The sequence below is a fragment of the Ruditapes philippinarum genome, unplaced genomic scaffold (genome assembly GCF_026571515.1).
Source record: "Ruditapes philippinarum isolate M1 unplaced genomic scaffold, ASM2657151v2 ctg1097_1_1_1_1, whole genome shotgun sequence".
Taxonomy (NCBI): Eukaryota; Metazoa; Mollusca; class Bivalvia; order Venerida; family Veneridae; genus Ruditapes; species Ruditapes philippinarum.
The window spans coordinates 192,438-219,109 of NW_026859753.1; the positions used below are offsets into that span (position 1 = coordinate 192,438).

The following is a 26,672-nucleotide window of genomic DNA, read 5'->3' on the forward strand; positions in this document are numbered from 1 at the left end:
CTCTTGTTGACGATCAGTGAGTTCATGAACTCATGAGAGTTCATGAACTGAAATTTTTCAGTTCATGAGTTCATGAACTGAAATTTTTTCTAACACTAAAAAGTATTCACATGGGTTAAAATTGTAAAGACAAATTTGTTTTTAAAGTTCATGATTATTGTCAGCTTGTTCATGAACATACCAAAATGTTCATGAACAGAGCAAGAATGATGCCAAAATGTTCATGAACACATCAACATGATCGTGAACAGACATACATATTCATGAACTTGAATGTTCATGAATATTTGTTCATGAACATTTCTGCCAAGATGATGAACAATTGAAAGATGTTCATGAATATTCATGAACTGTTCATGAAAATTCATGAATTGATGAACATGCTTTCGCAGGGGAACCAGTTAATTTTCTGAAACAAGATTTTGCAATTTTCTAGACTAAACTTGACTTAAAAATGTTCACAAACTTGATGACTAAGTGCTTTTTAAACTTGGCAATTACAATCATACACTCAAATAATCAATGGCCGTTTACCGGTATCCTAAACCTAAAAGCTGAATACAAAATAACAGTTTTTTTACTTTAGCGCTATGTTTCAGTGTTGTTTGAAGAGTTTGTTAAAGAAGTCAATAAAGGCTGATACTTTGTATGTGTAGGAATCATCTAAAGACATCTGACTGTAATAATTGAAATATAATATATACTGAAAATATATTCTGAAAGAACTAAAACAGCCAATATAATTTTGCTCTGCCAGAAATATAAATAACTTTCTTGATTTCTCTATAAGCATTTAGTTTTTCATTGTGTTTTCTTGTTAGGAATATTTAAACTCCAATTTCTAATTTCCACATGTATGAAATGTGTTATATTGTCTGAAGAAGGTTGTTCAGGTATTTTAAGCTGCTTTTGGAAACATCTTTCAGAACAAAAAGTAAGGCATATTTAATCATTACCAACAAAAAAAAGATCAGCCTTTATTTAGTTATGTTATATTAGTTATTTGCTAAGCATATTTTATCAAACTGGCTACAGATTCCATGTGAACAGTCTTCCATACCATCGTCCAACACTGTATCAAAATAAAATGCATCAGCAATGCCCACAGCCACCTTGTGTGCCTTTGATGATATATTTGTCACTGGAATGGGAAGCTGAAAATTCATCAGAGAACAACCCAGTTATTACCATGGAAACACAAGTGATAAACACAATACAATATATTTAATAATTCAACTGAAATGATGCTCTTTTAATTTCCCGTTTTAAAAGCATTGGCATCTCCTTTAACTGACATCCATCTAGCTGTAATAAAACAAAAACAAGGTTAGTTGAGAATACCTTTTAAATCATTAGAGTAGATCTTTATAGTAGATAAAATGTTTAAACTAATCCAATAAGTACAGTACATCTCCCAAGGGTCATGTGACTTGGATGTCAATACTGAAACAAGAGATGACATTCAGGTATTTGGTTGCTCTACTATTGATCTATCTTAACAGATAATTTAAGATCATTAAAAAGTACATGTAAAGCAGTAACTAACTAAAACATAGTGACTATTAAAATTTCAAACATTGTACACCATACTGTTTTCCTTTTCTTAGTTACACCCACTTTACCAGAAAATCAGTAACATCTATTTTTAAAGTCAGAGAGCATAGACGTGATAGCCCATCCAAAATTTGATGTCTTACTTAAATGTTTTAGATATACGCCAATTAATTAAGGTGATAATAAGGAAAGATAAGAAATTGTGACAACGGATAGAAAGAAAGATTAATGTTCAACTTTATCATCAATTAATTTATAAAATAATCAATTAAATAATAAAACAATACAATAATAGATGAGCATTATTTTAAAGGTGAGCATCACACAAACCTATCAATTAGACTGTATGTATAATAACTGTATACATAAATACCTTGAAAAACAAATTAAACCTCAAAATCATGCAGCAATTTTATAATTGTATCATCAAAATACATCATCTCTTTGTTTTGTCAATTTCTGATACATGTGCAATTTGTTTTCTTACTTATATCATAAAATAGATCATTCTGAATTGACAAATTATGCAAATTAATTCATACAAAAACATTTCAGATTTTCACTGAATTTAATCTCTCGCTGATAAATGATACTGCACAATAATTTGAAAATTTACCTGTTTGTAAACAAAGGCTATGGATCCATTTTGATGAAGAATTGCTTGAAACCGGAATGAACCAGTGTCTGAAATGAATAATACTATAATGAGAATTGCTTATTAAAATTTAAATAATTTGTTTAAAGACCAACCACAACCTTTGTTTTAGAGGTGTTTTAATATTGTAAAATTAAAATATGATACACAACAAAAATTAACAGGCGTTCAGCATATATCATTTTTTGCCATTAGAAATCTTTATAAAGAAGATATCTTTATAAACAGGACTTCATTTAATTTCTTGCAAGTTAAATAGTAATAAATTTTAACAGATAGCTAAATTCAGTGAGAGATATCAATTTATATCTCACTGGTCAAATTTAACAGTCTGGTATGTGGAACTATTCAAAATTTCATATTGTAAATCAAGGAGGGTCAAAGACTAACTCAAGTCTCATCTTGTTTTTTCTTAACACGATAAAGTCAAACACAATCATTTTGGACTTCAATAACACCAGAAAATTTAGGCAATGATTGGTCTTTAAATTTATTTATTATCAACACATAATACAGGATATGCAAGTGCACTGTAAACAACAATAATAATATTGATAATAAAGGTTAAAGGTACACCTTTCTATCAAAAAATAAAAATAAAATAAAACATGGAGGAAATAAGATGGTCATAAATGTGTGTGCTTGGGATGTTGTAGTAATAGCAGGGAATGAACATACTCGGGAATGAACATACATTTGATTGTGAAACAATTCGTATCATTATAGTTCTCTCCATCAATTTTGAATCATATTTCTCAACCTCAAAAGCTATGAGAGAAGAATGTCAATGGATATGTCTTGAATAGTACTAGAACCTAACAACACCTTTTATTGCACAGTCCTCAAGCTAGGCATATTGGCATGTGTCGTAATTGTAGCACTCAGTGGATCTGATGCATTTTGTGGTCTTTTAATTTCAAGTTGAATGTTTGTAGGCCACATAACCAGTTGGCTAGCATGAAAAGGGGAAATTTGAGATGGGAAATGAAAGAAATGTTTGTCTTATTTATTGTTCAATGACACAATTTAACCCTTCCACTGCTGGAACCTAAAGTGATATCACTTTGCCACCAGTCTGACCTGACTCTATACTGTTTGCTGACCATCTTAAAGGAACTCCACTGAGATTCAAAAGTCATAAACATAAACTTATATTTCTAACATAAACCAGCTGGGGCACATAAAACAGAAAGCTATGCAAAAAAGATAATTCAGAATTACTCAGATTAAAAATCAAAATTTTAAAGCTATTCTTAGCTTGATTATGGGTAGTTTTTCACAATTAGAAGAAAAATTCTGGAAAAATAAGTAAGTGAAAGACTTGACTTGCATGCAAGTTATTGGTCTGGATCTATATCAAATTGAACATTAATCTCAAATAATCATAATTTCCAGTTCCATCATGTCAAAAAAAACCCAGTGGAGTCCCTTTAAGATAATTATCTTGATATCCCTTACAATGACAATTAATGGACAGTTCTAAAGTTAAAGCAGGACATTCTAACACCAGGAAAAAGATAAACTCGTACTGATGCTGACCTGTAATTTGTTATAATTCTGGTGTACCCCACCATGCACATATTAACATATCAAGCACCAACAGGCATTTATATGTAGAACAACTGATGCCATCTGGTGTGATAACAAGAGAGAAACTCCAATGTGCAAATAAGTTTCTCGGGGAAAAAACAAACTATACACAGTAATATATAGAATTATAAGATTTTCTCAATATTAAACTTTTATTGTTTCTCGTAACATTCTTTAAGAAAAGTCAATATGGAAAGAAATTAACATAGCCTAATTGGTAGTTCTCCAAACAAGCAAAAAATACCAGGAAAACTGTCTTTCTTTAACTTTTTTTCTTATAAAAGAAAATTGAAAACTTGATGATGCAGAAGAAATTGATTGCCACTTCAAGAAACAGAAAATGCCTGTAGGTTAAACTTTTATGTATTCTTATTATCTTCATTATGACTAAAACTGCAATAACGTTAACCTTCCATTTGTGAACCAAGTAATCTATCATCTAAGGGTTGGAAAACAAAGGTTTTAAGTTTTTTAACCAACTTAAGGGATGATCAACAAATGTTAAAGGAACCAACTAAGGTTGATCAACAAAGGCTTTCACAAACTTGAAGTGATCAATAAATTAAATTAAACCAACTAGTTTTGATCAACAAAGGCTTGAACCAACTATTTTTGATCAACAAATGGATTGAACCAACTAGGCTTGATCAACAAAGGCTTGAACCAACTAGTTTCCATCAACAAAGGCTTGAACAAAGGCTTGAACAAACTAGTTTTGATCAACAAAGGCTTGAACCAACTAGTTTTGATCAACAAAGGCTTGAACCAACTAGGCTTAATCAACAAAAGCTTGAACAAACTAGGCTTGATCAACAAAGGCTTGAACCAACTTAGAGTTGATCAACAAAGGCTTGAACCAACTAGTTTTGATCAAAAAAGGCTTGAACCAACTAGTTTTGATCAACAAAGGCTTGAACAAACTAGGCTTGATCATCAAATGCTTGAAAAAACTTAGAGTTGATCAACAAATGCTTGAACCAACTAGGGTTGATCAACAAAGACTTGGATTTACTTTAGGGTTGAACAACAAAGGCTGAACCAACTAGGACCAAATAGGATTGATCAACAATTAGGCTTGAACAAACTAGGATTGATCAAGAATGGCTTAAACAAACTAGAATTGATCAACAAAGGCTTGAACAAACTAGGATTGATCAACAAAGGCTTGAACAAACTAGGATTGATCTACAAAGGCTTGAACAAACTAGGATTGATCTACAAAGACTTGAACCAATTAGATAAATCACCAACTATGATTGATCAATGAAGGCTTAAACAAATGTTCTCCTGTCAATGTATTTATCTACACAATATTCAACAATACTTTGCTTCCAATAAATGTACATTTAATTTCAATTGAAGAGTACAATTTGAGTTGTTCACAAACATTGAACTGAATTAAAGTATTTACAATACATGTTTACCAACCTCATTGTTTGATGATTGTAAATTGTTTTTATTTACGCATAAGATGTTTTTATTTCTATACAACAGCAATATAAATTATTATTTCCCTCTAACCACAATAATACATTTAACAAAATCACGCTAGTCCTCAAAACATGTCATAATTGTATGTACATTAAGTAAACAAAGAGACTGATTCACTCAATTTTGACACTGAAACCGACAATATTAATGCATTCAGGCCAGCAAGAATTATCAGTACTATCTAAACAGGCTTGATACTGTTGGCCCAACAACTTCTATAAAGTTTTGACCGAAATCTCAGAAACTTAGTTGACAATTGTCTTCTGAACAAAGTCAGGACAATAAACATTTAACAATCGATTTGAGGTAAATGGGTTGTCTGTTTGTGTAGGTAACGAAGAAAAGGGGGCCATTACAGCAGACCGAATTTTTAACATTACCCATATTTCTGTTCACTAGTTTTTCTTAAGTCTCCGTAAGATATGTGCAAGGGAAATTGTGCTTCAAAGCATCAACCAATAATGACCACAAATAGTCACTAACGGATGGCAATTAATGCATATATTTTTCAATCAATCGATGATCTAAAATACCTTTATTGAGAGACCATCTTCAACAGGGACCTTTTTCTAAAAAGCTGGTCTTTAAAGACTGGCTCGATAGAAATTATATATATCTGTTTTATCAAACAAGAGATTCAAGCGACTCATCTAGAATTTATTTCATTCATAGGTAGTAAGTTATCATTTTAAAATGTCAGAAAGTAGCGTAATTAATACTGGGACATTCACAATGACATTCAAAGTATGATATAAGAAAATTCTGTACCTTCATCCGACCTACCGTTTTGGTCCTTTAGATGTACGTCACGCCATTCAACAACAAATTTTTGGTCTGTAAAACAATGCATGTATTATACATGTTATATAGTTACAAACATTATCAATTAATTTACCTTTACGAAAAACTGTAAGAATTATTTTGAAAAAAAAAAAAAGTTAAAACAATCTAAAGAATGCAGAAATAGAATAATTGTGTACAGCATGGAATGCTTTGTTGTAATTAAACTTTGCTTTTTCATATGAAGTGAGTTAAAATTTAAGCTGTGGAATAGTGACCATTTTAAAAATAACTTAGTGACCATTTTTAAAAATAACTTTAATGGTTTAACCTATCATAAAAATAACTAACGGGCTGTTGTCTTATGTGACAAAAATATTCACAAAGTATCTTTTGGTATTATTCTTTATTATCTATCAATTTTTTAAGCTATTTATTTTTCTTAAATTATGACAAAATGAAATAAAGGCAAAGACTTGGTCAAAAGATATTCTAAAATAATTATTAAATTAATCAATCGATTTCTCAAGCTCACTAAAGTCTTATAATAATACCTCTGTCTAAAAAAAATTTTGAGAAAAAGGTAAAAAAAATTCTTGAAATGTTAGGTGGCCTATTCCACAGCATTTAGCCAACTATCCAGAAGCAGATCTTTATTTATATCATCAGAAAATATAAATATGTCTTCAATACAAATGACAATAATTTTAGCTTTTTGATGCAATTTCAACTACATGCAAGTTGAATTACCTAATATGGAAATTCAAAATGAATACTGTTATAGCATATTAATTTGATAACAGATGGCAGTTTTTAAAACACTGACAAAATTTTCCCGTATACAGCTAGGCGTCTTAACGATGATCGTAATATTATGACAAATCTAAGATTGCTTCTGCATGTTTGAATAAATGATTAATTATGTTAATCACAGCAAAACACATCATACATTTTAAATCATTATTCACAAAGTTAAAAAACAATTATGTCTGTTTCTGGGTTTAAAATGGGAAACACTTAATTGCATATTAATAGATACATTTCATATAAATCATTAAAATGCAGGTCACGTATTGCACATTTTTTATTAATGCTTTGTCTTATTCACTTTTTGGTTGGTTTGGTTATAAGGCACACTGACAATGTAATTTATGAACGAGTTTGTATTTGGGACGCCCGGTTCTAACCCTTACCCTGCTGGCAGCAACTTTATCTACCCATGCCACCAGTGCAGACCAAGACTCAGGACAGCACATCTGTACTGTCTGATCATGGTCTGCAATGTTCTTTATTCAGTAGAAATCAAATTCAAATTTTTTAAATTTATAAACGGTTTTATACAGATTGAAATATGGACAAGTCAAATTAGAAAAGTCACTTATAGCTGATATTATATGCCAGAAAGAATTTATATGATGTTATTATATTAAGGGTTAACACTATAAAGGTCATTTTGGAGACCTTCTGCTCTATTCTACCCAGGCTAATTTACAATTTCAGAAACCAATCCGATACCGGAGTAGAACATCATACCAATTGTATCCTCATGGCATAGCCTTCCCCTATTTCCTAGGTGAGACTCAAAACCATTGCAGTATGACACAAATAATTATTTTGTTTGTTTGTTTGTGTCATTTTACGCCTTTTTCCAACAGTATTTCAGTCATATAGGCGGGTAGTTTCCTAACCGTTGTTCCTGGAGAGTTACACCAGTACTAGACTACCTTCCTCCGTGCTAAACTACCAAAGCATCTTCCGGGGATCGAACCACAAATAATTATGATTATATTTAAAGTGTCCTTATAAACCCAGCCGTATTTGGCCAATTACTTCCCAGCAATTCCCATATAGTGCTAAAATTTTGGGTAAGAAAAAAGAAAATCTAATCTGCCAGACTGTTTATGAAAAGGTACTGAAGGGACACCAGAAACAGACATAATTCGTTAATGCCTTATAAAGCAAACATTATTGCTGCTATAAATGCATACAAACAACTTGCACAAAAATAAGCAAAATATACTTGGTGATGATCATAATCTATTTTTCTATTGTATATACTGCTTAGAATCATAATAAGGTTATAATATGGTGATTCTGAATTAATATTCATATATTCATAACAAGTTTAATGAAGACAAAGAGAAGAAAAGAAAGGAAGGAAACTATCTAATTATATAATTTCCGGGACCATCTGGCTGACTTATATGATTTACTTAATTTTAAGACACTCACAGTATTCAGTTTTTTTATTGTTTAAAACCATACCTTCTTCCCATTTTTTTCTTTTGAAAAGGTACCATTGTTTTTCTCTGATAAGATGAGATTCATTAAAGTTGAAGAAAGGTTTATCTTCATTGGTCTTTTTTGTAGAAATAATCATGTTCTTGAAAGCCAAATATTTGGGTAAAACTTGAAACAGATATCAATGTGGTAATATCTTGATTACACATATAAACAAAACTGAAGACCGAAATAAGAATTTGAAAGGGTAAAAAACACTATTTAACACTCAGTCAGCCTAAAACTGATTGATTTCCAAGTTTTACCAGATAGTCCCGACAGTGTGTACTGACAGCTATTTCATTTCTAAGAATTGGGTGAATCTTTATCAACACTTTATTTCATGTCTAACGTTTGAAGGAACTTTAATAAAATTTACAACATTCAAAAAATGCAAAAAAAAAAAAAAAAAATTGACAACAAAGTTTATTAAAAAATTTAGAATTATTAGTATCTTTGTAATTTTCTATCTAAACAAAAAATCTATATTTATATTAAATACATAATTTGTAATATTATGACAGCCTGTTTTTAATTGTCTATCAATACTCTATTAAGCAGTGCCTAATTGAATTAAAATATTAAGATCACTTATTATGTTTGACAAATTAACTTCATATTACAGAAAATATGAAATTTCAAGACTTAGACATAAAATGTTGATGTTAAATAAAATAAAGACCAAGCTTATCTTACAGACAATGTGATTGGCTTATATGGTCCAGCTTGTATGCCAAACTAAATACATTCCTAGAATTCAATCATTTGGTAGAAATATATGTGAAAAATTCAAACATTTAAGATAAAAATTTGACAATGCAATTTACTTATTACTTTGTTACATTTAATAATACTACACATTTTATTTGTAATTAATTTTCATAAAATATTCTACTACAATTTTGAAATATTATTTGTTCCTTTATTAAATCAGCTTAATAAGATTTTATATTTCTTGTATAATTCAACAAAATTACAAATAGTGTCACCTTGTATATAAATAAGTATATGCTACAGAATGATATGCAAATAAAAAAATTGTCGTGTGAAACCTAGTAAGAAATTTAGCTGGCATAACATCAGTTAAATGTCTAGGAAAAATAATTGAAAGAAAACAGAGGTAAAGAATCAATGAGAATTTCTCAGAATGCCTCTTTCACAGTATTCCTATCTGACCTCAGTTTACTAATCCCTCTATAATGATGAATATATACTTGTGTCTGTTTTCCCTATGGAATCTCGAGATGCTACAAGTTTAATCGCTCCATTTACAATGTTCATACCAGAAAAGGTAATTTTCTTATTGAACACATTTGGCTATAAATTGGAAATTGTTGTTTTAGTTAAAGAATCATAGTTTGGGTATTTGTGAATGTTTGTTTGCAGCATCATAATCATAAAGCCAATCTGTAATGTTCAGTTTTTTTGTGGAGGCCCACCAATATTAATAGGTCACATAACGGGAACATGTCCTCAGGTACCCCTCCCTGAATTATTTCAGCCACAAAAGGGTCTGAGTAGAATCACCAACCTTCCATATGCAGCTAGGTGAATGCACATTAAAAACAAAGTTCCTGACTTGATTACTTAACCTACAGCACAGATGAGCAAGTGCATTAAGGTCAATGACCTTAACCATTTGTTGGTGGCTGCCCTAAAACAAAGTTCCTGACTTGATAACTAAACTTACAGCAGAGATGGGCAAGTGCATTATAAGGTCAGTGACGTTAACCATTTTTTGGTGGATTCCCTAAAACAAAGTTCCTGACGGGATTACTAAACTTACAGCAGAGATGGGCAAGTGCATTAAGGTCAGTGACCTAAACCATTTGTTGGTGGATGCCCTAAAACAAAGTTCCTGACGGGATGACTAAACATACAGCAGAGATGGACAAGAGCATTAAGGTCAGTGACCTTATCCATTTCTTGGTGGATGCCCCAAAACAAAGTTCCTGACGGGATTACTAAACATACAGCAGAGATGGACAAGAGCATTAAGGTCAGTGACCTTAACCATTTGTTGGTGGATTCCCTAAAACAAAGTTCCTGACATGATTACTAAACTTACAGCAGAGATGGGCAAGTGCATTATAAGGTCAGTGACCTTAACCATTTGATGGTGGCTGCCCTAAAACAAAGTTCCTAACTTGATTACTAAACCTACAGCACAGATGGGCAAGTGCATTAAGGTCAGTGAACTTAACCATTTGTTGGTGGATTCCCTAAAACAAAGTTCCTGACGGGATTACTTAACTTACAGCAGAGATGGGCAAGTGCATTAAGGTTAGTGAACCTAACCATTTGTTGGTGGATTCCCTAAAACAAAGTTCCTGACGGGATTACTTAACTTACAGCAGAGATGGGCAAGTGCATTAAGGTCAGTGACCTTAACCATTTGTTGGTGGATGCCCTAAAACAAAGTTCCTGACGGGATTACTAAACTTACAGCAGAGATGGGCTAGTGCATTAAGGTCAGTGACCTTAACCATTTGTTGGTGGATGCCCTAAAACAAAGTTCCTGACGGGATTACTAAACTTACAGCAGAGATGGGCTAGTGCATTAAGGTCAGTGACCTTAACCATTTGTTGGTGGATGCCCTAAAACAAAGTTCCTGACATGATTACTAAACTTACAGCAGAGATGGGCAAGTGGGGCAGAGATGGGCAAGTGTGCATTAAGGTCATGACCTTAACCATTTGTTGGTTGGATTCCCTAAAACAAAGTTCCTGACGGGACATGATTACTAAACTTACAGCAGAGATGGGGCAAGGCTTAAGTGCATTAAGGTCAGTGAGGTCAATGATCTTAACCATTTGTTGGTGGATGCCCTAAAACAAAGTTCCTGACTTGATAACTAACATTAGGTAATGATTACAGCAGAGATGGGCTACAGCAGAGTGCATGCATAAGGTCAGTGACCTTAACCATTTGTTGGTGGATTCCCTAAAATAAAGTTCCTGACATGATTACTAAACCTACAGCAGAGATGGGCAAGTGCATTAAGGTCAATGATCTTAACCATTTGTTGGTGGATGCCCTAAAACAAAGTTCCTGACTTGATTACTAAACTTACAGCAGAGATGGGCAAGTGCATTAAGGTCAATGATCTTAACCATTTGTTGGTGGATTCCCTAAAACAAAGTTCCTGACTTGATTACTAAACTTACAGCAGAGATGGGCAAGTGCATTAAGGTCAATGACCTTAACCATTTGTTGGTGGATTCCCTAAAATAAAGTTCCTGACATGATTACTAAACATACAGCAGAGATGGGCAAGTGCATTAAGGTCAATGATCTTAACCATTTGTTGGTGGATGCCCTAAAACAAAGTTCCTGACTTGATTACTAAACCTACAGCAGAGATGGGCAAGTGCATTAAGGTCAATGACCTTTACCATTTGTTGGTGGATGCCCTAAAACAAAGTTCCTGACTTGATTACTAAACCTACAGCAGAGATGGGCAAGTGCATTAAAGTCAATGACATTGTCCATTTGTTGGTGGTTGTCATAGTATGAATGACTGCAATATCAAAAATAACATTAATAAAAGAGCAATCTAGCTTATCAAGTATTGCATGGGTGGCAATCTATACAGTTTTAAATTGATGGATAAAATGGTTTGCAAATGGACATGAGTTCTGACTGCTGTCTTAAAAAGCTTGAAAAAATCTTGAGAAAACTCCTGCATTGTCTAAATTTTAATACATGTATTTTTATTGATCAAAATATTGTGAATGAGGCATTTTGGAAGCTATGTGAAAAACATCTAAATAAAGTTGAAAAAGAATATACATTAATAGGTCTACTGTAAAGATAAAAATGCTTTTTTTTCTAAGAAAATAATAAATGATAAAGGTTATACTTAAATCTGATAAAATTTAAGAAGCATAAAAATTGTGACAAAAGAAAACAATAAGATACGTTCAATTTTGAAAGTCCTTGAAGTGAAAGTTACAGACACATTATCTAAGCATTAAAGCAATAAATTACTAGTACTTTTTAACTGAATAGTTTTATATTCTCTATAATTACATTATTATAAAGAGAATATCATAAGAAAAATTAAAATGCATAAACACTTTTATAACATTTATACAGTTGATAAACTTTTGGTAAAATTTACATATTTGTTTCTTTGAAGAGATGCATTTTTCCTCTTACAGTAAAACTTTGAAGGAAAGATATCTGCTTATTAAAAAAGAGCTACAATATCAATATATGAAGCAATAAAGAAAATGCTATGAAGTCATACAGAATGCATATCAACATGTCTTTAACCTTTGTAAAAATTAGGCAAGCATTTTTTAAGTTGAAAAAACTATTCATGTTTTGTATCTAAATATTCACATAGTTGTTTTTAAAATTTGGCATTTTAAAACAAGTAATTCATATTTATTGAGAGTTTTCTGTAAAATATAACATTTAAATATTTCATGCCAAAATTTTATCCCTCAAACAGCTATGTAATGCCACAGTGCTAGTTATACTCTCTGTAACTGAACTGAGTTATACTTTTTTTATTGAATAGTTTAGTTTAGTTTATTGTCTCTCTGAATATGTAATTCTTTTCAATTAAATACTTATTATCTCTTGAACTGTATACTTTTATTCTACTCTAATTGAAAAGTTATTATCATTTTAACTGAATAGTTTAGTTCACTTTAATTGGATAGTTACATTCCATATACACAAGGAACAGCAGTTAATGTCAATTTGTCTTGCCAATTATTACCATTATAATGGTGTTAAAGACACATGATATAAGCACTCTGTTCTAAGAAAGGTCACAGCAAATATAAATACACTCATTTGAAGACAAGCCATTTGTGAGTAAATAAAGGGAGGTAATTACATACACAAACTGAAGAAAGAAAAAGGGAGGTTACTACAATTGTTACGTTACACACACTGGTGAAGTGCTCGACTCACCCACGTTCGAAAACATTATTTCTGAGCTATTTCCAATTTTCGTATCAAAGTTTGCCATTAATGGCGCGATATACTGAGTTGCCGTAAGCCATTGGTGTAAAAATGGGCTCATATACAGGAAACCTAAAATAGAACACTCATTATTTAAATGCATGAATCTTATTATATAAATGCTGTTGCCTCTAGCGAACACTTTCAGAGAGAAAATAAATCCCCCGAGGAAATAGAGTTATATACAATTCATTGTAAGCTTATATACAAGAATAATTATTATTCTTCATATTTACACAAATCTGTGATATTTCATAATCTAAGTGCTCCTTGCAAAAATGTTGTAACATTTTATTGAATGTCATAATATGCTACAACAGTTTGGCATTGAATGGTTATGTGAATTTGTTTTAAATCAATATAAAAATGTAAAACAAATAGGAAAATCTTTTCCTATATATATATTTTTTTCTAATATAGTTTGTTAAATATTAATGATCAGCAATTATCTTTCTAAATATAACAAATTTGTTGATCTAATTTTCTTTGAGAAAAAAAAAACCCATCTATTTCCTCAAAAGAGTTATTTTCTCAGAAGTGGCACATATTCAGCAACAGCTTTATTCTCATATAAAAAAATCAGGTTTACTTACCAACATTTTTGTATATTACAGTAGATGAACGCCCTCCAGATTTTGTGTCAAAATTTGCCATAAGAGGAGCTATATATTGTGTGGCAGTCAAAAATTTGTGGAGAAATGGACTCATATATAAGAAACCTAAAATGAAAATCTTGGTTAGATATATATTTTAAAACAGAAAAAGTTATACCACATACCATGCATCTCTTATTGACTGAAACAATATAATAATGTATCGATCTATACATAATGCAAAGTTCTTGATATCTGTAACTGTTGAAAAACAACAGTAAAATTATTTCAAATCTGCTTTTTTTTTCTATTTTGTTAAACAACAGTGTTATCCAATGTTCTATAATTCAGTAAGGCAGTATTGAAAGTCTCTAAGGTCTGCAATTGTCAACTATTTGCTTTTTTTTCATTGCTCTTGTGTGATCTGACCTTTTCAAGATTTGTGGAAATATTCTGTGTATAACTTTTTCCTCTTTTCAATACCTTTTTCACAAAGTCACAATCTGAACAGCTTGACAACAATCCATAACAAAAATCACTACTGAGCTATTTAACATTCCTTTTAAAAAAAGCCAGAATCTAGATGCATGTGATTCTGACCTTGAAGAAATGATCAAGGTCACTAAGAATTATTGCCATTTTACTCTTAATACCCTCTCTTTTATGATGTATAAATACCATAACCTTCCATTAAAGGAATTAAAGCAATTTTAACAATTTTGCTAAAGGCATCAATGTGTAAAAATGAATTGATTTTTAACTTAAAAACTCTCTGGGTTGAAACAAATAATTTGTCAGAGCCAATAAAATTAAAACAAAAAAGTTTCTAAAATATTTAAAATTGCTCAGTTATTCTATATCACCTCAGTAAATTTGTCAATTGTCAAGTAGATTTTCTGGATTTGTCATTTTGTCAGATAATTTTAACAGTATATATCTATGGCATAAAATATATTATTGATTTTGTATTTTGTATCACCAGGTTGAAATTGTCTGCTTCAAGTGTGCAGACAATGAAATCTTAATTCACTTTACAGTTACGGCTAAACAATCTCTATGACATAGTTTCTGTTCAAATAACAAGAAAGCCATAATGGATATTTATCACTCACTGAGATCCTTTACTAGAAAAGGTTATAAATTTTTGAATGCAAAAGTATTTTACTTGGTCACAATTTTAAGGAGCGGTATTTTTTAGCAATATATTAGGGTCTTGATTCATACAACTTGAGATAAGTCCACTAGTCAATGCTGCAAGCTGAATATCTAAACTGTAAATCTCTTTTAATTTAGAGTCAAATTTGACCCCAAGGATAACTAATAAGTTGAAGGCCACAAGGTGACTTTTCATGTTAAATACCTAAGCTCTGAACATTGTAATTTTAGACGACAAGATTTAAAGACAGTTTTCTAAAGGCAAAGCCATTTTTAAGTCCAAAACAATGATTTTAAAATTTTGCTGTAGCATTTCATATGGCTCCTGATACAAAACAAAAAATTTTAGGCTCACATTATGTTTGTTTGTTTGTTTCAATTTACGCCTTTTCCCAACAGTACTCACATTATGTAATAAGTCAAGTTTCACACAAGAAATTTTTAAAAACATGTTTTCTATTATATAATAGATATCAGTGTATGTAAAGGTCAAAGTGCCACCAAAGCATTCTGTGCTCAGATGAGCTAAAAACAGAGACAAAGAATTTGACTTTATGTTACATAAAATATTTCCTGAAAAAAAAAAAACCCTAATGCAGTTCCATTCATTTTGTATTATAATATCATCTGTCTTAGTGGAATAGATTATCTGATATTTTAGTTTTTGTTTTACTTGGCTTTTAATAAAAAATCATATTTTTGAGAAAAAAAAAAAACACAACATATTCATGTAATCAAATGGGTGGTGTTGGTGACAAAATATCAGCCAGAGTTTAAGCCAGGAAGTCAACAACAAACATAACATTTTCATTGTTTGGCCTAATATAACATGATATTGAATTTCTTATTTTAAAAGTCAGTAAACCTTACTGAAATATTATGCAAGAAAATATAAATCAAATTCTTGAATGTTCCTATAAATGACAAAATGTTTAGAACAAAGAGAAATATTTCTGTCTTGTCATGAAAAACAACAATTCATCAGAATCTAAAAACTTTTCATGTAAGACAATAAAAGCAGAAAACAAGAATTTGATGTCTTTATGAAGAAGACAGGAGTGGAATAGCAATGAAAAGTTTAACTTCTAAAGGTTGGTTCTACAGTAATGTTCTGATACTTATAATGAAATATTATGGCTCTGACTATAGTTGCTGTTTTTGAGAAACCTGAATAAAAAGATATTTTTGTAGATCCTTGAATAAACCAGGTACAAACCGTCCTAATGTTTTACATGTGTAATCTCTTCTTCTCTTGATTTACTTGCCATTTAAAAAGACATTTGTTAAAAAATGACTTTAAAATGGACAGTTTAAGAATTTTATAAAATATCTCCTACACAAAAGTTATTAGGTCTAAGAAAGTTGAAAGCCAGTATTCTTTATATGAGCCGCGTCATGAAAAACCAAAACATAATGTGTTTGCGACCAGCATGGATCCAGACCACCCTGCGCATCCGCGCAGTCTGATCAGGATCCATGCTGTTCGCTTACAGACCCTATAACAAGTAGAGAAACTGAGAGCGAAGGCTGGTCTGAATCCATGCTGGTCGAAAAACCCATTATGTTGGTTTTGTCGTGACGCAGTTCATATAATATTGAGAAATCTTTGGATAAATACACAGCTGGACAATCTATATTGAACTATAGCCATTCAGTGTCAGTCCAATAAAGTTTTACAGCTGGGTAGGGAATCCAATATTTTCCATATCTTGACTCAGAAAAACAGTCAAATAAACAATATATTCAAACAAGAGCTGTCGGTAGGACAGCAACGCTCGACTATTCTTAGTGCTTGATAGTAAAAAAAATGCCTGATACAGTTACCTCCTCCTGTTTACAGGTTGGGGTCATGATGGTGAACAAGTGTGCAAAGTTTCAAAGCCATATGTCAATGGACTTTGAAAATATTTGAACTATTACAAAAACTTTAACGTAAATTCTAAGTCGAAAAAGGGGCATAATTCTGTCAAAATGCTTGATAGAGTTACCTCCTCCTGTTTACAGGTTGGGGTCATGATGTTGAACAAGTGTGCAAAGTTTCAAAGCCATATGTCAATGGACTTTGAAAATATTTGAACTATTACAAAAACTTTAACGTAAATTCTAAGTCGAAAAAGGGGCATAATTCTGTCAAAATGCTTAATAGAGTTACCTCCTGCTGTCTACAGGTTGGGGTCATGATGTTGAACAAGTGTGCAAAGTTTCAAAGAAGCCATATGTCAATGGACTTTGAAAATATTTGAACTATTACAAAAACTTTAACGTAAATTCTAAGTCAAACAAGAGCTGTCGGTAGGACAGCAACGCTCGACTATTCTAGTGCTTGATAGTAAAAAATAATGCTTGATACAGTTACCTACTCCTGTTTACAGGTTGGGGTCATGATGGTGAACAAGTGTGCAAAGTTTCAAAGCCATATGTCAATGGACTTTGAAAATATTTGAACTATAACAAAAACTTTAACGTAAATTCTAAGTCGAAAAAGGGGAATAATTCTGTCAAAATGCTTGATAGAGTTACCTCCTCCTGTCTACAGGTTGGGGTCATGATGGTGAACAAGTGTGTTAAGTTTCAAAGCCATATGTCAATGGACTTTGAAAATATCTGAACTATTACAAAAACTTTAACGTAAATTCTAAGTCGAAAAAAGGGCATAATTCTGTCAAAATGCTTGATACAGTTACCTACTCCTGTTTACAGGTTGGGGTCATGATGGTGAACAAGTGTGCAAAGTTTCAAAGCCATATGTCAATGGACTTTGAAAATATTTGAACTATTACAAAAACTTTAACGTAAATTCTAAGTCGAAAAAAGGGCATAATTCTGTCAAAATGCTTGATAGAGTTACCTCCTCCTGTCTACAGGTTGGTGTCATGATGGTGAACAAGTGTGCCAAGTTTCAAAGCCATATGTCAATGGACTTTGAAAATATTTGAACTATTACAAAAACTTTAACGTAAATTCTAAGTCGAAAAAGGGGCATAATTCTGTCAAAATGCTTGATACAGTTACCTCCTCCTGTCTACAGGTTGGGGTCATGATGGTGAACAAGTGTGCAAAGTTTCAAAGCCATATGTCAATGAACTTTGAAAATATTTGAACTATTACAAAAACTTTAACATAAGTGGTTACGCCGACGCCGACGCTCGGGTGACTACAATAGCTCTACTTATTCTTATCGAATAGTCGAGCTAAAAAGGGGCATAATTCTGTCAAAATGCTTAATAGAGTTACCTCCTGCTGTCTACAGGTTGGGGTCATGATGTTGAACAAGTGTGCAAAGTTTCAAAGCCATATGTCAATGGACTTTGAAAATATTTGAACTATTACAAAAACTTTAACGTAAATTCTAAGTCGAAAAAGGGGCATAATTCTGTCAAAATGCTTGATAGAGTTACCTCCTCCTGTCTACAGGTTGGGGTCATGATGGTGAACAAGTGTGCAAAGTTTCAAAGCCATATGTCAATGGACTTTGAAAATATTTGAACTATTACAAAAACTTTAACATAAGTGGTTACGCCGACGCGGACGCGGACGCCGACGCTCGGGTGACTGCAATAGCTCTACTTATTCTTATCGAATAGTCGAGCTAAAAACTACATGTATTTTTAATATCTTCTTTATGTTAGCTAGCTAAGCTATATATAGGTAAGATAAAGCATTAATTTATAGCTTTTGTCTTAATTATGTATCTATTTATCTGATGGTTTAAATCAGGATGTACTGTTGAACTATATATAATGTATAATGGAGAACTCGTCATATGATCAAGTCTGATTAATAGCTTTATTTTTAAGGTTTTATGTGAGACTGTACAAATACTGAACAAATATTTTATTTTGTGATTACATGCATACAAAATTAGCACTGCTAAAGTACTTATTTGATTTAAGAGATTTGGTGATTTGTTGGATAAAATAGGTTGCTTGATGATTTTGCTAATTCAATGTATAATGTATTATTATTATTATTACTCTTTTTTATGTAATGGATATCACGGTTTTCCAGTTGAGATTATTTATTTGATATCTTATTCTTATCCATATATCTGAAGTATTTATCGCAATTTTTCATACATATATTTAATATCTTTCATAATGTATTTATAAACCATCATTTGACATACACCAAATCGATTTTATGTTACGATAGAAAAAAGTTTATAAATATGAAAACAGATTATAAAACTGTGAAATTTTGTTTACCATGAATGTGTGTGAAACATGATCATTAATGTGCGTACAGTGTTAAATACTATGTACCTCATTTATAATTACAAACTATCTTGACTGCTAATTGTACAACTAAATTAATTTACATGAACTTTTCACTTCTTGGTAACTTAACACGATTATAAACACTGAGCACTATACTTCTTAAATTTTCTGACATATAAAAACATAATTATTTATTAACCATTTTAATGTCCATTAAAAACAACAACTATAACCCCCCATAATTTTACTCATTGATATCAAGTCTGAGAGTGTCTCATTTTTATCACCAAAACATAAAGTTCGTTTCACACACAAAATTCCCTAGATCTGTCACACTTGCTATATAATTCTAGATTAAATGTAATAACTTCATTTTATGTTCTAATTTTTGTCACTAAATAAAAATATTTCTCAATAAGACAGCAGGAAGTGTATAATATGTCTCAGAGTCTTTTTAAAATTTCTGCCTGTGTAATAAAACTGAATATATGCTTAGAAGTATCGTGTTATTTAGGTGGAATATTAAGGAATATTACAATTAAGCCCGTCTCACACCAAAAAAAAACACGGTTCGGCACACGGTTCCCATACGGTATACTCGGTTATACACACCAATTGACTTGTACGAGTATTTAGCTCCAACCGTGCCTTGGGATAAGTTGGCACAAGTTAAACTCTACTGTAGTACGAACATGTATGAATAAAGGACGGATATACTCGGTCAAGCAAGGTTTGAACACGATTTGCATACGAATACATACGATTGTTGCACGTTTCCAAGTACGGTCTAGTACGGCCTGGTACGATTAAACACGACTTTTACTCGATTTACTTGATTTTCACAGGGTTTACATCGGGTCCCGCCGACTTTTGTTGGAGTTATGCTTAAATTATCACCTATTTGTGTATGTTTTGATATAAATTGACCCATTCTGATGGCTTATAAATTAATTAAATTTCCGAACTTTTAACGCAGAACACCTATATATGTGAATATTGGTTATATAAAACAATGCCAGATGCAACAGATGACAGGATAAGGGAATTAGAAATCATGATAAGCCTGATAGACATTGGTGGGTCCCCCTGCTCATCAGGCTTGGCAGGTGCAGAAGGTTGGAGTGGTCGGCGGGCCTGGGTGGACCTTCTTGCATTCCTTCTGTGCTTGGGAACCTTCTTCTTTGGATACATTCTAGTATGATGCAGCAAGAACTCTGGGTAGATCTAGCAATAAAGGTTGTGGTTTTCGTTGTACAGTTCATGTTGATGTAGAGGCCGTGTAGGACCGTATACGAGGCCGTGTGAGACCGTGTATACCCGTACTATACCGTGTACGTCATGTATAATTCGTACTTGAACCGTATTGGTCGTATGGCGATCGTATGAAACCGTTTGTGCACTCGAGTGACTCGTACCGTGATCGTGTGACATTCGGATGTTAATCGGGTGTTGGATGTAGGACTTGGGGACGGTCTCGAACGATTCCATACGATTTATATACGATCTTGGCACGGTTGGGCTCACTTGTGGAGTGGACTTCAAATACGGTTGTATATACGGTCTCATACGGTCTCACACGGTCTCTTACGGTCTTGTACGGTCGTTTATACGATCATACACGGACATTACATCCGTACCAGTTTTTTAAAAGTTTTAAAAATCATACACGGCTTGCACGGATACACTCGAATGGCCCGAGTGTAACTCGGTTAAACTCACGGTTAGTTCGGTTGTATGTACGGTTTACACGGGTGGCCAACCGTATAAGCCGTGTGTTCTGTGTGAGATGGGCTTTAAGCATTTAAATTTCAGTTCTATACCAGTGGTCAGTGGCCTAAACTAGCGTATTTCCCACATGTCACCAATCAAAAGTCAAAATGTGACCCAAGTACCACAGTCACCAATCTTAAGGTCACCAATCTGAAGACAAAATGTGACCCAAGTACCACATACCAATCTTAAGGTCACCAATCTGAAGACAAAATGTGACCCAAGTACCACATCACCAATCTTAAGGTCACCAATCTGAAGACAAAATGTGACCCAAGTACTACATCACCAATCTTGAGGTCACCAATCTGAAGTTAAAATGTGACCCAAGTACCACGTCACCAATCTTGAGGTCACCAATCTGAAGTTAAAATGTGACCCAAGTACCACATACCAATCTTAAGGTCACCAATCTGAAGACAAAATGTGACCCAAGTACCACATCACCAATCTTAAGGTCACCAATCTGAAGACAAAATGTGACCCAAGTACCACATCACCAATCTTAAGGTCACCAATCTGAAGACAAAATGTGACCCAAGTACAACATCACCAATCTTAAGGTCACCAATCTGAAGTCAAAATGTGACCCAAGTATCAAGTCACCAATCTTAAGGTCACCAATCTGAAGACAAAATGTGACCCAAGTACCACATCACCAATCTTGAGGTCACCAATCTGAAGTTAAAATGTGACCCAAGTACCACATGACCAATCTTAAGGTCACCAATTTGAAGACAAAATGTGACCCAAGTACCACATCACCAATCTTAAGGTCACCAATCTGAAGTCAAAATGTGACCCAAGTACCACATCACCAATCTTAAGGTCACCAATCTGAAGACAAAATGTGACCAAAGTATCACATCACCAATCTTGAGGTCACCAATCTGAAGACAAAATGTGACCCAAGTATCAAGTCACCAATCTGTAGACAAAATGTGACCCAAGTATCACATCACCAATCTTAAGGTGTTACCAATCTGAAGACAAAAATGTGACCCAAGTACCATATCACCAATCTTGAGGTCACCAATCTGAAGACAAAGTGACCCAAGTATCAAGTCACCAATCTTGAGGTCACCAATCTGAAGTCAAAATGTCACCCAAGTACCACGTCACCAATCTTGAGGTCACCAATCTGAAGACAAAATGTGACCCAAGTATCAAGTCACCAATCTGTAGACAAAATGTGACCCAAGTATCACATCACCAATCTTAAGGTGTTACCAATCTGAAGACAAAAATGTGACCCAAGTACCATATCACCAATCTTGAGGTCACCAATCTGAAGACAAATGTGACCCAAGTATCAAGTCACCAATCTTGAGGTCACCAATCTGAAGTCAAAATGTGACCCAAGTATCAAGTCACCAATCTTAAGTACCACAGTCACCAATCTTAAGTCAACAGTCTGAACAAAGCAATATTTATGTAGATTCTTACTATCTTCTTCATTCTAAATAGCATGTCTGAAGTCATCCTTGCTTAATCTTTATTTATCTAATAAAATGCAATCACTTCATCGTCTTCTATACAAGCTCCACTCTCAAGAAAGAGTTCCAACCATTAATGTATTATAGCTAACAGTTTTATTTAACATTTTGTCAATATCATAATTAATCTGAGCTGTTTTACATCTAAGAAAAACATTTTACTTTTTCCCCCCATCTGAAACAGTCAATAAACACTGTTCACTTGAAACAATAATGCATTTTAATATTTTTTCACAATGAATAAATTATAATGAAACAAGGACTCATTACTTACAAAGGGGAATGAAGCTTTATGAATAGAGTATAAATTTTTAACAACATAAAAAAATGAAGCTCAAACTTTGGTAAACATTTTCAGTGTCAAATACATGTATGGGAATTTACAAAAGGACAGGCCAAGACAACAGAAACATTACTAGTTTTTATGTTGAATAAATAGTTTAGGGCAGTTGGCTTCAACTATTTATGATATATACAGTATCTTTCTTCTATTAATGTCAAACCCCTCATGGGGACGTAGACGTGTATTTTATAATTACTGTTCTTATATATAATATTCTTAGAATTAACAAATGTGCTTTTTCTTCCCAGAAATCATTGCCTTAGAAGTTTAGTTTTAACAGTAAACAAAGTTTTAGATATTGACGAGAAAACAGAAATATTTTATTTAGCCTTTGAATTATGAAAATTTTACATTCTCAATCATCATTACATTTTTTGTAAATAAATGTGCAGATGAGTTTACAAGATTTATTTGGTTAAATATAATATGAAAATTGGCAAATAACAAAACATCCTTACTTGAAGTCAATTTAACAAATATGTTCATGAACGGCGGCAATTTCAGTGACCAGTGCAGACAACAGAAAACAGCCAGGACCACGTCTGTGCCATCTGATCATGGTCTGCCCTGTTCTTTATTCAGTCAGTACTTATTTGGAAATTTTCCCGAAAAATCATAAATAGTTTTGTCTAGATTTTAAGAAGGACAAGTCGATTTAAGCGTGGTTAAAGGTTAATGAATGTTTGACTGTTTTGTCAGTCTGTTACTTCAAGGGCAACTGACTGTTATATATGTTTTGATTTATTCGTTTAATGCATGTTTACATGGCTGGGCAGACACATAAATAAAAGTACACATTATTGATAAGGAAACAAGAAATTATCATTGAAAAATAGTTTGCGGCAAACAAGTCTCATCAAACAAATTTGCCAATACTTTAAATTTGTGTAGGTATTTACCTAGCTATTATCAAAGTGTTTTGTTTTAGACCTATAAAACTTTCACTGACAAGAATCGCAGCCATCAATAAATATGTTTTATCAGAGTCCAGTGAAAATGAGCAACAATTAAAACGGGCCGCACCCTTGTAGTGACGTTTGACCACCTATAATGTACAGCATATTTATCTGTCTACATTGATTTATATGATTTGTTTTTATACTTTTTTAACAGTCAGTCCAACACCGTAGAATGATGTCACTTTGTAGCTTAAACAATGTTCATTTAAGTGCAAATACGTGAAGAGAGCTTAAAGCTTGTAGTCTATATGAGCCACTCTACACAACTAACCAGCACTGGTATCATACTAGGGTATATACTCAGTGGTCCCAGTAAGGCTTAAACACACTGTCCTTGGGTTGAGTTGCAGACCCATAAACCAACAGGCCACTGCTTCCCTAAATAGGCTAACTTTATATAAGGTTATTTTAGACGTTAAATTCTTGAACGAGCTGAAAGCTTTCTCCCATGACAAGCATCACTGTACTCAATTCAAGATTGTCAATGAATACTTCTTTTAACATTTGATTTCTGTATAATTTACTAATTTCTCTAGAATTGCTTGTAGATGTAATTCACTATTGCAATAAAAAACCTCTCTCCGTTTTCTTCATTAACTACTAAATACATATACATGATTTTCTCTTTTATATTTTGAAAAGAAAATGCCATAAATCCAAGGGGCTTATCCTCTGTAAGCACTTTTACAGACATTCTTGACAATAAGGTGACACATTTGTATTAGAAAAATTTTGTGTGTGAACATAATAAGTCTGAATGTCATACTTTGAAGACATATAAAAACTAAAAAGACCTGCCTTTACTGCATTTTAAAGACTTTTACTGACACCTTTAATGTCAGCAGTTTTCTTTTTTTTTATAACACCTGCATTTTATAATAAATCAGGAAAATAAGGAGTAAAACAGTACTGTAAACACAGAACTTTCAGTGGGAAGATAATTTCATAGTTTAAAAACCTCTATTAGCAAGAGCATTCAGATCTACAAACCCCTGGTGCATCATCCAATACAATGTCATGTGTATGTTAAATGCCTTTTTTGTGATGATTTGGTTGAAAGCAATAGATCTTAAACTATTTTCATCCATTGCTGATGGGTAGAATTGGAAAATGCAATAAATGATCAATCAGCATTTAGTTAAATATATTTATACATCAAAATCATCCCTCATTATCAAAAATAGACTTCAATGTTATTTGGAAGGTGAAACACTGCTTCCAAAAACAGACCATTCCTTTTGCTTTCATCTAACCTTTCAAATGCTACCACTCTCTAACCCCTCAAATGTCAACTTTTCACATTACAATTTTTAAACCCCTCAAATGCTACCCCTTGTATGTCAGCTTTTCACATTACAATTCTTAAACCCCTCAAATGCTGCACCTTTGTAACACTTAAAATACTGGCCCTTTACAATGCTTCTTTGCTGCCCCTCTCTCACTCCTCAAATGCTGACTACATTCCTTCTCTATAACCCCTTACCCCTCAAATGTTGTCCCTCTCTAAACCTTGCAATGCTTACAATGCTGACCCTTTGCATTGTTGATCTCAAACTCCTAAAGTGCTGACCGTTTCCTATGATTTCCTCTAAGCCTTCAAATGCTGTCGGGCCTCTATTACTGCGAATTCACTTATATTCGTGGACATGAAAGTTCGTGGTTTTATCAAAACGGGCATTTTCGTGGGTTCTTAAATTCGTGGATTTTCATTTTCTTGTTAAAAAAAAATCAGTAACCTAATGCAAAGTAATCTTAATCGCCGAACATTTTTACTTACAACATGTACATATCTTTATTTGTCACACAGCGGTTGTCAATAAATTTAATCCTTGCCTCTGGGCATAACTCTAATATAGCACAGTTACTGCAGATAATTGACTGCAATTAACACATTTATGTGACATGATATGCACCTCCATTGGACACACTGTCCCTGTAATTCGCCGATGTAAACATCGCATAATTTATACGACACCTGGCACGTATTAACCAGCGAGTTTAAAAGTTTACACTTAACATATTTGACAGTAACTACACGCAACGTCACAGCAACTGTGTAAATTTACATGCATATAAATTATTCTCGGTAAATAACACGAGTATATGTGGATCTTGTAAAAGTCAGTGGCGTCTTTGATGTTTACGGAATATCATTCGCACAAATACTGATTAAAATTCATATAAACTGGATCATTTAAAAACTACCAAAGAAAGTACAATAAATCTGTTTTAGCGATCGTATATATTTTTTTTATAGTTTTGTGTACCTACGACATTAATATCAAAGACTTTTTTTAAATTAATAAGAGCAAACTGACAATTTTTATAAGCGCTAATTATTGCACTAACTGGGTTCCCATATTTACTCGATTATGTCAAGTATTCTTGTTAACACAATCAAGTCCCAGTAGACTACAACGATCAAGTATGTATATGCGACATTTGTGACAGTAAATTGAGGACATATAATCGTGTTTACTTTCAAGTTTCTTAAATATTGCAAACAGATTTAATATGTCACTAACCTGGTTATCTAACTGTACTTACATCTATTTCACAAAATATCGGCCGGAAAAGAGCCGACGCATGTTTGTAATATATAGAACAGAGACAGGGTAAGATGTATTTGTTGAGATAAAAGTTCGTCGGATCTTAAATTCGTGGATTGACCTACCCACGAAAACCACGAAAATTCGTGCCCCACGAATAATAATGATTTTACAGTACCTCTTAAAGGCTGACCTTTCATTTTATGTTCATCTGACCCTTAAAATATTGCCCTTCTACCTCAAAGACATCAAATGCAGC

General features: G+C 32.7%; 1 protein-coding gene across 10 annotated transcripts in view; it reads right to left on the bottom strand.

The window, feature by feature from the left end:
* The window catches only part of LOC132757800 (plexin domain-containing protein 2-like), a 76,714-nt gene that overhangs the window by 22,841 nt on the left and 27,201 nt on the right, over nt 1-26,672 (bottom strand). For 4 of the 10 annotated variants that reach the window (XM_060749205.1, XM_060749204.1, XM_060749203.1 and 1 more), the window contains exons 5-8: nt 13,925-14,050; nt 6,059-6,124; nt 2,171-2,238; nt 1,061-1,154 (exon numbers count right to left, since the gene is read on the bottom strand). In XM_060749205.1, the coding sequence (XP_060605188.1) occupies nt 1,061-1,154; nt 2,171-2,238; nt 6,059-6,124; nt 13,925-14,050 (354 nt within the window). Of the gene's footprint in view, nt 1-1,060; nt 1,155-2,170; nt 2,239-6,058; nt 6,125-13,280; nt 13,404-13,924; nt 14,051-26,672 lie in introns of all 10 variants that reach the window. The other 6 variants (XM_060749200.1, XM_060749196.1, XM_060749198.1 and 3 more) reach the window with 6 other exon arrangements.